Genomic DNA, 14,840 nt, shown 5'->3' with positions numbered 1-14,840 from the left:
CGGTGTACAAAGTCAATTGCGCTGGGTGCAAGATAGGGCCCCAGGAGTCAGAAGTGCAGTCACTTGATGAATGTATTAAAGTATGTGATGAGGATAAATACTTAGGACATTGTATAACTAATGACCTTTCTGATGATTGGGACATTTATAGACTGTGTCGTATGATCTATGCACAAGCTAACATGTTGATTCGCTAATTTAACATGTGCTCAGGATCTGTAAAGACTACACCATATTGTAGCCCTGTGTACCTTTGTGTGCTTCCCATTTGTGGCGGCGCTACAGAAAGAGCAGCGTGCAGAAACTCAGTGTATCAAATAATGATGGGATAGTCTGATGCTTAAAGGTACAATACGTAAGATTTTTGCATTAAAATATCCCAAAATCACAAGGCCAGTGTTATATATTTTGTTAAGTTGATTACTTACAATATCCCAAATGTGTCCAACTATTTTTAAATTGTGAGAAAATTGCGATTTTAACCACGAAAACGGGGCGTGTGAGCTTGGAGTCGCCAGTCAATTGCGTCATATCCGCGTTACCCTCGGTTTCCGCTCGTACTGCGTGGAGTCCTGGACAAATGCGCAAGTAGTTGTAGCGTCTATCTAGCAACAAACGATAGCTTTTTTAGGGCTGTACTGTCCTAGTCGATTAGTCGATTATTTGGTCGATACGTTCCGGTTCGACCAAAATTCTGATTGGTCGATTTTTTGCCGCGTTCATTTCATCAGTTTTGCCGCGTTCATTTCATCAGGTTTGCCGCGCGCGCTCATTGCATCAGTTTTGCCACACTCATTTCATCAGGTGGAAAGCACTAATTGCTAATGGGGGTGTTTTCAGAGTACCCCTGTTTCAACTTTTTTTGGATTAGCCCAACCCACTGAAGAAGAGAAGTAGATAGGCTATATATGCGCCGCGGAATATTATTTATTGTATTATATTAGTCAGTCCTCGTCCAACATGTCGACAGTGTGGCAGCATTTTGTCAAAATTGACGGGAAAAAGGTAGAATGCAAAATTTGCAAGAAACATCATCTATCATCTAAAAGCGGTAAGATAACTTGTCTGCGTTAGGTTGCCCTGTCTGTTTTGAATAGGCTATATGAAAATATCAGAATTGGTATATTTCAATGTTTTAGTTTAATAATCGTTTTATAACTGCAGGCGCACCCATCCGCAATGACGGTAGCATCCCCCACCCACACCCAGACCACGCTGGATTTTAAGCCTCCTTTATCATCCAAACGGAAAAATAAAATCACGGAAGGAATTGTTAACTTTATTGCTCAGGATATGAGGCCCATTGCTGTTGTGGAGGGCCAAGGTTTTAAGAACCTGTTAAAAGTTTTGGAACCTGGATATACACTGCCACCACGCCACACAATCATGCATGCACTAACCGCAAAATATGAGGGACTCAAAGAGAAAGTTTCAGAGTTAATACAACACAGCGAGGCACTGAGCTTGACCACAGATATGTGGACATCTCTTAGAATGGAGTCCTATATGACAGTGACTGCCCATTTCATTGATGGAGATTGGAAAGCACAGAGTCTTGTGCTTGAGACAAAACAAATAGAAGAGGCGCACACAGGAATAAACATTGCTGCGCGACTATCTGAAGTTGCTGATACCTTTGGAATTCAAGAAGCAAAGAGAATTTCTGTTGCATGTGACAACGCGGCTAATATGGCACTCTGTGTGGAAACACTAAAGGAATCACATAAATGGCCAGAGATGCAGGGCGTCAGGTGCGCCGGGCACACTTTGCAGCTCTGTATTAACGCTGCACTCAAACAAGATCCAATTTGTCGTGCCGTGGCTGCATCAGGTCATCTGGTGGGACATTTCAAAAAGTCGCACAAAGCAAAAACTGGGCTAAAACAAAAGCAGGAGCAGCAAAATGTCCCTCAGCACGGACTAATTCAGGATGTGTCTACACGTTGGAACTCAACATTTTCGATGTTGGAGCGACTGCTGGAGCAACGCTGGCCCATTACCGCAGTGCTGTCTGACCCAAACTTTACGAAGAAGAGCGACAGCAGTACACTGGACCTTACCACAGCATACTGGAATGCGGTAGAGGACATTAAAAATGTGCTGAAACCGATGACAACCCTGACCGAGCTGCTGTCTGAAGAGGACAACGCGTCCCTGTCTGCAACAGTACCCATGCTGGCAAACTTGAAGAAACGTCACCTGGCCATCGCGGATCATGACAGCCCCATTACCAAAAAAATGAAAAGCAGGCTGGTCGAAGAAATTCACAGTAGGTGGCAGTTTAAAAAACGAATGATGATGACTAACAGTGTATACATTACAGCTGCAGTAGTAGACCCTCGTTTTAAGCAGCTGTCTTTTCTGGATGATGCCAAACGAGACGAGGCCTATACAGTAGTTGCACAGCTGGCAGAACGACTGAGTGCTTGCGCAGTCACAGGCACAGGTGAACCTGGAGGTGAGGAGGAGCAACATGTGTCAAAAAAGCAGAAAAACGACAAAGAGAAGGAGATTGCTATGCTGTTGTGCGAAGATGAGGACGACAAGGTTTCTAGAGAATCAGGTGGGAGAAGCACAGTGACAGAAGAAATGAAAACCTATCTTCAGGACAGAACCAAAATCGACTCCGGACCATTGGGGTGGTGGAAAAAAAACCAAGACAGATACCCGAGCCTGGCCCGAGTTGCAAAGCGACTGCTCTGTATCCCTGCAACATCCACGCCGTCTGAACGTATTTTCTCCAAGGCAGGATTTATTGTCAATAAAGCAAGAAGCTGTCTCCTTCCAAAGAACGTGGATATGCTTGTGTTTCTCGCACACAACACAAAAAAGTGTGGAGTGGACTCTGATTGAAGTGTACTCTCTGTGAGTGAGTAGCCATTTGTTTTATTTCATTGTTTTTACATTATTTCGTTTTGAACATTAATACATTTTTTTATTTTGCACATTTAATTAAAGTATTGTTGGATTTGGGCACTTATTTATTTTTTTAGCCTAACGCGCAATTGCGCTGTGCCCACTGTTTGTTTTAGTTTTGAGCCTATGCTTTATTTTTCAGTTATGCACTTTATTTAGTTTTGGACATTAATAACATTTTATAATTTTGCACATTTATTTGAAATACTTGTGGATTTGGGCATTTGATTTATTTATTTTTGTTTTTTGTTCTGAGTTCACCTACCTGGTTGCTGTATGCACTTTATTTTGTTTCGTTTAAAATTTGGCTGAATAACATGTTGTAGCCTACTTTACTTTTATGGTTCCCTTTTATTATTGTGCAAACTGCAAATTTATTTCTAGTATTATTTATTGGATTTGGGCACTTTATTATTATTCTTTTTTTAAAATTTGGAGCCTAATGCGCAATTGCGCTGTGCCCACTTTGTGTTAGTTTTGAGCCTAAGATGCTTTATTTTTCAGTTATGCACTTTATTTCGTTTCTGCTCTTGATCTGGTTTGTTTAATAAATATTCTTTTTTTATTAAAGTGGATGTGCCTTTTGTGTTTATTAAGAGTAAAAGCTTTAAGTTAATAGTCTATTCGTGTCTCTGAAAAATGATAGTGTCTGACAGTTATAACTTCTTATTATAACATATGACAAAAAGAATTGTCTAAATTATGTTGCATATTCCTCAACAGTTCTTGTGATGATATCACATGACAACATAGTAGGCCTACTATTTTCGGAAATCATAAGCTATGATATTGCGCAGGTGCACGTGATGCAGCGCTGTCAGAGCCGACAGACTAGTGTGTCAGACTCATTTCAGTGCAAAATAATTAGGTCAAAAACGGTTTAATATTCTGCAAATAGCCTACTAGTTTTTTAATGTTTATTTATAATTCATTTAGGTGGACAACAAGGCTACCAAATACTGCGCACAGTGCGCAGCTAATTAATTTAACATTTTTTTTGTCTAACATAATTTTTAGTCGATTTTAGTCGATTTTTAGTCGAAAACTTCAGGACTTCAGTCGACCAAGATTTTCTTTGGTTGAGTACAGCCCTATGGTGTTTATGGCCATGTAAATAAATATAGTGTGGGGGGCAGGACAAGGCCGAGGGTCGTGATTACTGATGAGCGATGCACCGATCTCGTATCTCTCACGGAGGAGCGGAAGCATAAAGGAGGAGCGACGACAGTGAAGAGCGAGAGAGGACAGGCCTGAACTTGTGTTGTGTTTTGTTTTATTGTGACAGCAGTCGTCCGTGAGGGGCTGCTGTCTTTTACTTTCGTTTTGTATTTGTTTTATTTTTATCATTAACCCTCTGGGGACCAAGCTGTTTTTGGGGTCCTTGAGATGTTCTGACATGCTCTGACATTTGTGCTTTTTTCAGTTATTTATAAACATGTTAATGGCTAAGGTGTAAATTCACTCTATATAGCACAAACAGGGCTACCATAATATGCGAGCAACGTGTATGTAGATGTTTGTATTTTTAAGAGAATAATGTTTATGTGTGGTTATTGGAAAAAATAAAAATGAAAGTTGCTGAATTAAGACCACAAAACACATATTAAATATGTGTCCACAAGACTTTTGACTAATGGATGTTGTCCCTTTGAGTTCTAGCTTCAAAATGATGTGAAAATAGTCTTGCTTTATCGTTCACAAAAAAAAAAAATACATTGATTTAAATGGTGTAAAACAGGTTTTGCTTGGAAAGCCAATATGCGAGGGGGCGTGAAGGAGGAGTAGTTTACACCTTAGATTACAATGTCCCACCCACTCTGCATAATGACTCTGCCCAATGAGCCATTCATTCAGGTGTGACACTGACTGAGCCACAATGCAAGGACAAAAGATGTATTTAGACTTATATTGACCATTTAAGATTTCGCTTACATCTCTCTTGTAAATATGTTTTGCTATTTTATTAAAAATGTTACAATTACAACAATAATTACAATTTCAACAATATTTCAAGTGTACTCTTTCTTTGTAAAAAAAAAAAAAAAAAGATTATAGGCCTACATTTTATCATATGTATTCATTAGTTTGAATATAGCCAACATTGGAACATCTAACATCTTAGTCTATGACTTTATTTTTGACAAAAATAGTATTTTATATATATATATATAACGTTAGATATGAGCAGAAATTGCTAAACAAAAGCTTATTTGATGTGGCAGTATATTCTACAGTAGCCTAAAAACTGTTTAATACGTTGCTTATACAAATACATTTTATTTCAACATATTTCAGTCGATTTTTACTCATCTCAGTAGGCTATAGCAAAGCAGTTTATTCTTTCACACACAGACGCGTGATTCATATTTAGGCTAAACAGTCTTTACAAATATGTACCCTTCATTCATCTCACAGAAAGGCGAGTCATATTATAGAAATGCGATTCATCTTTTTGCGGTTTACATAGGCCTACACTAACGTTATTCCATAACGTTATTCCACATCAACACTTGAGAAAAGAAAACAGCCTACCTCACTCCTCAGCGGGATCTGCTCCTCATATCAGGAGATATTGCTCCTCATATCAGCACTGTTCTGAGGAAACTTTTCTCCATAAGGTAGGCTATATTATGCCTCACTCGCGGCGCTTTGTTTACAGCTAATGTGGGCGTTTCACAGCTCTGAAATGGTTCTCAGAATTTGCGTTTGAATAGCACGCGCTCTCCGGGGAGTGGTCACATTACTTTTGAATGGCTCGTAATGAGCTCGACTGGAGTCGCTCTCTTTTTATACAGATTACAGAAACTGAGAATATTTGTTTTTTATATAAATTACTTCATTTAAAAGATGCGATCGCAAGCTTTATGCCTGTGGGTCTGTTTGCCTGTTTGACTGAATTTTCGCGGAGTTATAGATCATTTTCGAACGCGTTTCAAATTGGAGTTTACTGACAGAGAGAAGGCAGAAATCGCATCGTGTTAATTTTTCTTTATTTGTCAAAAAGCAAAACACTTTATTTTTATTGTGAGTATACAGAAAAAAAATAGAAACTGAACAGGATCGATTGATGTATTACACGAAAGATCAAAATTAACAGAGCATTTAGTGTTTATTTTTCATTGCTAAAAAAAAAAACGAGCAAAACGCGCGGGCGCGTTTTTGGTCCCCAGAGGGTTAAAATGTGTCATGAATGTTCACCGGTTCCCGCCTCCTTCTTCCCATAACATCTGAACTTCGTTACATATAGCATGTGTTATACATAAAGATTAATCAGTAATTTGGCAAATGATGTGGGTATGTTCGAATGTACTTCTACAACAATTGTTTAGAACATTCTATCCACGGCTGGATCAATTGCTCTTCAAAATACAAACGGTCGTCATCAGAGTAGTCGCGCTCCTCTTCTGATGAAAATCTGGACTCTTCGTCGCTAGTATCCAGGACGAACTGAAGGGCTTCCGCACCGGTGTACCGTGTCATCTTCCCAACGCGCAGGTGACTGAATGATGAAACTTGAAGCGTTTAATGCATTTGCTTGGGGGCGTTTACCTGTTTTGCATAGATGGCTTAACACATTATCTTGTGAATAGCGCGCTCCGTGAGTAGGCGTGAACGAATTAAAGTCAATGAGCTCGTAATGAGCTCGACTGGAATCGCTCTCTTTTTATACAGATTACAGAAGCTGATAATATTTGTTTTTTATATAAATGACTTCATTTAAAAGATGCGATCTCAAGCTTTATGCCCGTGGGTCTGTTTGCCTGTTTGACTGAATTTTCGCGGAGTTATAGATCATTTTCGAACGCGTTTCAAATGGGAGTTTACTGACAGAGAGAAGGCAGAAATCGCATCATGTTAAAGTTTCTTTATTTGTCAAAAAGCAAAACACTTTATTTTTATTGTGAGTATACAGAAAAAAAATAGAAACTGAACAGGATCGATTGATGTATAACACGAAAATTAAAGATCAAAATGAACAGAGCATTTTGTGTTTATTTTTCATTGCTAAAAAAAAAAACGAGCAAAACGCGCAGGCGCGTTTTTGGTCCCCAGAGGGTTAATGTCAGAGCCACCTCAGGACCCACTAGAACATGGGAACAAGTAAAAGTGAAATACAAGAATATTCTTCAAAATGGTAATCTTTTCTACTTCTACTGTTCTTTGTCTATTTTACAAAAGAACAACACCATTAAATGATGTGTTTGTCTGTTTATAACAGCAACCAAGAAAAAGGCTGAGCTGAAAAAAACCGGTGGTGATCCTGCTCCCCCACATTACAGAAGAGCTGGCCCTTGGGTTAAAGGTGAACCGACCCGTTGTGGAGATCATCCCTGGGGGCAGCTCTTCCTCAGACCAACAGCCAGGGACCAGTAACAGCAACACCTTCATTACTGGTAAATGAGTTTTAAATCATCTTGCTACACTGTAAAATATTTTTTTTTGCAGCATTAAATTAAGTAGGCCTATAATCCAAATGGCTGGTACAGTAATTTCAACTGTTAAATATTGAGTAGTGATCAATTGCTTTGACTTGTGAAGGTGAAAACTGCTGAAATTAATGTAAGAATATTTTGCCATGAGTTATTGATCACATTTGTTCATATAGTGTAGTTCATTGTAATGCCATTGTGTTTCCTCTTTTGTGCAGTTTTACACAATGCACCAACACTTTTACCTGTTCCCAAGAAAGTGGTGGCTGAAATATGTGCAGTAAGTGGACTTTTTCTAACTTTACATCAAAAGGGAAGAAAGTGCAACACTTTGTAATGCCCATTTGTTTCCATTGCACAGGACAGTGAAGAAACCTTCTCAGAAGACTGTCCTTTGGAGTAAGTAAGTGCATAAATAACTTTACTTAATTTATAGTTGTGTACATTATTTCTGACTGCAATATGAGTTGCAGGAGGAAAGACCTACATAAAGGCCTACTGCACAAAGTGATACAGAGGTGGGCAGTGTAGTAGCCTACTTTTACTTTTTATTTTTGTTGCATGAGGCTTGTGTTGATGTAATGGTGTAATGAGTACCATTACGAGCAAATTGGTGGCCCGTACAGGGATATTTCAAGGAATGCGAACAGCAGCGCGAGCGACAGAGAGATATACACGGAGCGCGTGCAACAGTGAGGGTGTGCGTGCAGCAGTGAGCGCATGAGTGAGAGGGCAGCGCGAAAGCTAAAATGGATCTTCAGGAGTTGCAAGATAAACTCGGCGCGGACCTACATCATCTGACGTTCGATCAGCTGAGGGAATTGGCAGCATTTGCAAAAGTTCCAGACGAGGAGGTAACAAAAAAACATGTTTTGATACATCGAATTAATGAAGAGATTGATGGAGCAATTGAAAAAGAGGATGAGGATGTAGCACGTCAGTTTCTTGTCAGTGTGTTTGAATTGATGAAAGAAATGAAAGGGCAGGGTGTTCGTTCTGCCGCGATGAGCTTAAGGGAGGATGAAGATGAGCTGGAAAAGTTAAAAAAACAATATGCAGACCTCCGACTGAGTTTCCAGGATTCTACAAAAGCATTAGAGAGTGAAATTTTGAGGTTAAGTGATCAAGTACGGACCAAGGAGAACAGAGAAGCTCCAGCTGTATTAATGGATGCTCCGGCACAGCCATCACGAGTGCCAGAGGTGACAATCAGGCGTGATTTCAAAATTTGGGGACAAATTGGAGAGAGAGGTCAGAAAGATCGTCTTTCTTACACAAATTTAATGCATCAGATTGAAAGTGGAGTGCAGAAAGGCCATACGGAGACAGAAATTGTGGATGCAGTGGTGAGGGCCATCAGTCCAGGTCTTAGCCTCCGGGATATGCTAGAAATTAAAAGTCATCTGACCCTTCTCCAATTAAAAACCATACTCAAGGGCCATTTTAAAGAGGATAGCCCCACAGATTTGTATCACAAGCTGGTGAACATCACACAAGACAGTCGTGAATCACCCCAAAATTTCTTGTTCAGAGCCATAGAACTAAAAGAGAGGCTACTAATCGCTTCCAGAGATGGAGAGGCTGAGGAACAGTACAGTGCTGAGCTCATCCAAAAGAAATTCTTGCGATCTGTCAGTACCGGACTTACAAGTGATCACATAAAATTCCAGTTAAAAGCTGATCTGGAAAATCAGTTCATTGCTGATGAAGAGCTCATTGAGAAATTGAATGAGGCTGCAGGTATTGAAAATGAGAGACAACAGAAACAAAAGAAAAATACATATACAAAAGTGACTAAAGTAAATGAGCTCCATGCCGATGTCCAGGTACTTCAAAGACTGGGAGAAGCAGCAGATGGACAAAAACACACGGAGGGTGCAACAGCCAGAGGGAAAGAGCCGAGGGTCCAGAGCTACACATCCAAACGTGAGGCTGAGTTGCTTGAATTGGTCAAACAGTTGAAAGAGGAAATAACGTAAATCAAAAACAGCATCCGGGAATCACAACCATCTTTCCGTCATAGCCGCCCACCTGCCAAGAAGATATGTAAAACATGTCAAGACAGTGGTAATGGTGAGCAATGTAATCACTGTTTTAAATGTGGTCAGCTGAGACACTTTTCTAAGGGCTGTAGGGCACCTCGGCATACAGTGAATGTGGATCAAGTGATGACAATGGATCCAACAGCACTTCACACCCAGAGTCAGAGAGAAAGTGGACCATGTGGCAACACCAGCGAGTTGTTCTGCCAAACTATAAATCATATGATACCGCAAGACATGGTACAGCAGCACTCTGCAAATTCAGACAAACTGGAGGGGTCCATGTATGCTGCCCACCTTTCCCTTAAGCATAAAGCTCAACTGCTGACTTTGATAGGGAAGAAATGCACTGTCAATTGCTTCCTGGATGGTGTCCCCACGCAAGCATTATGGGATACGGGCTCACAGGTCTGCTTGATCAATGACAAGTGGCGCAAAGAACACCTACCTCATACAAAAGTAAGGGACACAGAGGAGATTCTAGGACCAGGGACATTAACTGGAAAGGCTGTAAATCAGACAGACATCCCCTTCAGAGGATGGATCGAAGTAAAATTCCAACTTGAGCCCTCTGGCATATCCAGCACAGAGCTTATTGTGCCATTGCTGGTAGTGGAAACGTCTGGTGTGGCGGAAGAGCCAATAATTGGATATAATGTGATTGAATACCTGATACACCAGGAGAAAGAACAACCATCTGAAGCAATGGTTAAAACCCTCACTGCAGCCTTCTCAGTAGATTGTAAGAGAGCAGAGGGACTCATGCGATTGGTCCAACAGGGAGATTCAAACTCTAGTGAGGGAACCGTGAAAGGGAGCAGGCAACGAACCAAATTATTACCTGGTGAGACAAAAGTAGTTAAGTGTTCAGTGCGGACTAATCATCTGATATGTAACCAGGAAATGCTGTTTGTTCCAAGTGAGACTCCTGACTGGCCTGAGGGACTGACAGTCACTGAGAATGTGGTCAAGCTCCAGAAGGGTTCTCGATCAAAAGTCTTCATTCCAGTAAGTAATGACACCTGCCATGATATTACACTTCAGCCACGCACAGTGTTAGGCCAGGTACAGAGTGTAAAAGCTGTCTACCCTGCTGCTGCAAAACCTGTGGATATTGAAGAGGTAATGAGTCACAAAGGTAAAACACCAGGAGGAGACCAAGCTGAAACGATAACAGAAGTGAACTCGGAGTACATGGTACAACCTGATGGAGACCGATGGGATCCACCTGTTCCTGTGAGTCATTTGCTACCTAAACAGCAGGAGGATGTAAGAAAGTTACTGAGGGAGGAATGTGCTGCTTTCTCCAGAAATGATGAAGAGATTGGTTGTATCCCATCGCTGGAGTTGAAAATCAGACTGAAAGACACAACACCAGTAAGGCGAACATACATGTCGGTACCAAAACCACTTCATAAAGAAGTCAAAGAATATCTAGAAGACCTCCTGAATCGTGGTTGGATTACAAAATCAAGGTCCGCTTATTCCTCGCCTATTGTATGTGTGCGGAAGAAAGATGGGAGTCTGCGATTGTGCTGTGACTATCGTGAACTGAACCAGAAATCTATCCCAGACCGTCATCCAATTCCCCGCATTCAAGACATGCTGGACAGTCTCAGTGGAAGTGCTTGGTTTTCCATCTTAGACCAAGGAAAAGCTTACCACCAAGGATTTTTAGAGGAGAATAGCCGACCCCTGACAGCTTTTATTACACCTTGGGGGCTCTATGAATGGGTCCGCATTCCGTTCGGCCTGTCTTCAGTACCCGCAGAGTTTCAACGCTGCATGGAGGAGTGTCTGATAGGGCTGAGGGATGAGATATGTCAGCCATACTTGGATGACAATCTAGTTCACAGCAAAACCTTTGAAGACCACCTCAGAGACCTGCGGAAAATCTTGCAGCGCTATCAACAACATGGGATTAAGCTGACAGCACGGAAATGTGAAGTCTTTAAGAATAAGGTGAGATTTCTGGGAAAGCTTGTGTCCAAAGATGGCCATACGATGGACCCTGCTGACCTAGCACCTGTCCAGGCCTTGCGGGAGCGTAAAGTAGCAACAGTAGGAGACCTTCGGAAGTTATTGGGGTTTATTTCATATTTTCGCTCATACATACCAAATTTCTCCAGGATAGCTACTCCTCTCTATGACCTTCTGAGCCTGGAAAAGAATGCAAGTATGACAGCTCCTAAAAGAGGGAAAAAATCGGCTACGAAAGGAAACAGCCAGGGACAACTCCCCTCAAACCATCCCATCGTCTGGATGCCGAAGCACCAGGAGGTGCTCTGTCAGTTGAGTGATTTTCTTTCACAACCCCCTGTATTAGGTTACCCAAATTTTTAAGAGTCGTTCATCCTCCACTGCGACGCATCCCAGGAAGGGCTGGGATCCGTGTTATATCAAAGACAGGAAGGCAAGCTCCGGGTCATTGCTTACGGATCCAGAACTTTATCTGCTGCAGAAAAGAACTATCATCTGCATTCAGGAAAACTTGAGTTCCTGGCCATGAAGTGGGCCATCTGCGAGCGCTTCAGAGATTACCTCTACTATACTCCTTCTTTTGTTGTCTACACAGACAACAACCCATTGACATATGTGCTCACGACAGCCAAATTAAATGCCACTACACACCGCTGGGTTGCAGAGCTGGCTGATTTTAATTTCACTATTAAGTATCGTCCAGGAAAAACCAACGCTGATGCAGATGGCTTGTCGCGCATGCCATTGGGGATAGAGGAGTATCTGCAGAAGTGTTCGATGGAAGTGAGTCCAAATGTCATCAGCTGTGTGACCCAAGCTCTCAGTATTCAGTCGAAAGAACACACTCCGTGGATGTGTCCTGTGACCATCGAGACCGCACTAGCTGAAGACGAGAATACAGTGTTGAACTTTGACAAAAGAGTGCTAAGGGAAGCCCAGGAAAAGGAACCAGTGATCAGCACGGTGATGAACTGCGTAAGAACAAATCGATGGCCTAGAGACAGGGATTGGAGTGGTCATGATGGCCGTGCTGTACTGATGTGGGAGAGAAAAAGATTGTTCCTGGATGAGCATGGAGTCCTGTACAGGACCACAGCAACTCGATCACAGCTGGTGCTGCCCAAGAAGTTCCATGGTTTAGCCTTCAAAGAGTTGCACGAAAATATGGGTCATCTAGGTGTAGAGCGGACGCTCCACTTAATGAGAGACAGGTTCTACTGGCCACATATGCAAAGGGACGTTGAACATCAGGTGTTAAGAGTATGTCGCTGTCTCAAGACAAAACGCCCCAACAAGCCAAACCGAGCACCACTGACCAATATTGACACAACACACCCCTTTGAATTAGTTTCAGTTGACTTTCTCCATTTGGAGAGATGCAAAGGCGGGTATGAATATATCTTAGTCATTATGGACCATTTTACTCGCTTTGCTCAAGCGTATGCATGCCTCAATAACTCAGCTAAGACAGCAGCTCAAAAGATTTTCAGGGATTTTGTGTTGAAATTTGGTTTCCCCACAAGATTGCACCATGACCAGGGGAAGGAATTTGACAACCAGTTGTTTGCGCAACTCCAGCAGTACAGCGGTATTAAAGGCTCCAGAACAACTCCCTACCATCCGCAGGGAAACGGTCAGGTGGAGCGATTTAATAGGACGCTCTTGTCCATGTTGCGGAATCTGACTGACAGGGAAAAGTTGGATTGGAAGAACTCCCTGGCACAAGTAGTGCACGCATATAATTGCACACGCAATGAGGCAACAGGATTTGCTCCTTACTTTCTGCTGTTTGGACGCCATCCGAGGCTGCCTATTGATATAATGTTCAACCTTAGCCCCAGAGACCAATCATCATCTTATCAAGAGTATGCAAAAAATTGGAGAAAGCGGATGGATCAGGCATACAAGCTGGCTTCAGAATCTGCGAGTATGGCAAGTGGGAAGGCCAAGGACAGGTACGACAGTAAGATCCATGGAGTGGAGTTACAGCCAGGCTGTAGAGTTCTCATTAGGAACATGAGTGAAAGAGGAGGCCCAGGGAAACTGCGATCATATTGGGAGGAGCAGGTCTATGTGGTTCAGAAAAGAGATCGGAGTGTCCAGTCTATGAGGTGCAGCCTGAAACTGGGCATGGGCGAGTCAGGGTCCTTCAGCGTAACATGCTTCTGCCTTGTGAATTCTTGCCTGTAGAGCAAACCACAACAACTCTGAGAAAGATAGTGAAAGGAAAACGCAGCAAAGCAAAGTATGAGCAACAAGCCATGGAAAGTAGCTCCGAGGATGAGAGCGAATGGACAGGATTTTGCAGACCTTTCAAACTAGGCCAGAGGGAAGAGCAGCTGCTGTCGGAGGCTGAAGAATTCGATCCACAAGTGACACAGAAGTCTGTAAAAGAAGACGGCCAATACAAGGAGATGGTGGAGTGCGACATGGAAGAAGTGGTTCCACAGCATGTGGAGGAAGTGATGATGAGGTGTGGAAATGGGGAAGAGGAGGCTTCAGAAGCAGAAGGACTGGCGACACTTGATAACGGACCAGTAGAGTTGGATACAGAGCCAGAAGATGGAGCCACTCCTGAGCAAGAGGGAAGTGGAATCCGGGGGCCAGAACCTGCACTACCACAGAGATTATATCCTTTGAGAAAACGAAAGCACAAACAGACATTCACTTACCATACCCTAGGAGAACCCACATTAGAATAAGACATACAAAAGATTAAGATACACACATAAGAATACATATACGGGAAAAAAAGGGGGGTTGACCTTTATAGGGTGGATAACACAGTGTAAGATAGTTAAAGATGAGTTGAGATACATTGTTGTGATGTAGAATTTGTATTTTCCATTGACCCTGTTCAATCAGATACGGTAATGACAGAACGGTAAAGAAGGGAATGAGGAACTATGAACTGTGATAACGAGAATCCAAAGAAGCCGGTGATACTGGAGACCTGCAGAAGGATACAGCGTCCGTATTAAAGATGGGGAGTGTAGTTGTTTTCATGGTGCACAATGATGTCAACTACAGAAACATTGCAATAACACGGGAGGTAGTTGTTAATGTGATTTTGGGTTTAAGCCATCATTGTATCCTTAAATAGTACTTACTATAACAGACTCCTATAGCTCAACGACTTATGTTGTAGACATGTAGAATACAGGGGATGTCGGGACGACATCATTTTTGGAGAGGAGAGTGTAATGGTGTAATGAGTGTAATGGTGTAAACAAGTCATCTTTATTCCACAGTTGTTGTTTAATTTTGCTGTATTTTCTTGATGTCTTGTTATTGATATTCATTTATATTTAATGTTTATGTTCTTTTCATGCTCTATCTGCACAGTAGGATGTATGTATATTGTTTTGTCTGTGATTTTTAAGCTAAAAGCTTGGCAGACGAGATTTGGAGAAGGCAGATCTGAAAAGGTCGCGAGAATGGAAGAGAAGAGAGAGTATCGCGAGACGATTAA

At 41.9% G+C, this 14,840-nt stretch overlaps 1 protein-coding gene across 1 annotated transcript; it reads left to right on the top strand.

Moving 5' to 3' along the window:
* Positions 1 to 1,179: 1,179 nt before the first annotated feature.
* On the top strand, positions 1,180 to 2,853 carry LOC311077947 (E3 SUMO-protein ligase ZBED1-like; the record flags this gene model as incomplete). Its single annotated transcript, XM_084106593.1, has 1 exon — positions 1,180 to 2,853. The coding sequence occupies one exon, from the start codon at positions 1,180 to 1,182 to the stop codon at positions 2,851 to 2,853; it is 1,674 nt and encodes a 557-aa protein (XP_083962719.1).
* Between the last annotated feature and the right edge of the window lie 11,987 nt (positions 2,854 to 14,840).

This window comes from Abramis brama, assembly GCF_963993115.1.
Source record: "Abramis brama genome assembly, chromosome: 2".
NCBI classification, from domain to species: domain Eukaryota; kingdom Metazoa; phylum Chordata; class Actinopteri; order Cypriniformes; family Leuciscidae; genus Abramis; species Abramis brama.
This window is presented reverse-complemented; position numbering and strand designations above follow the sequence as displayed.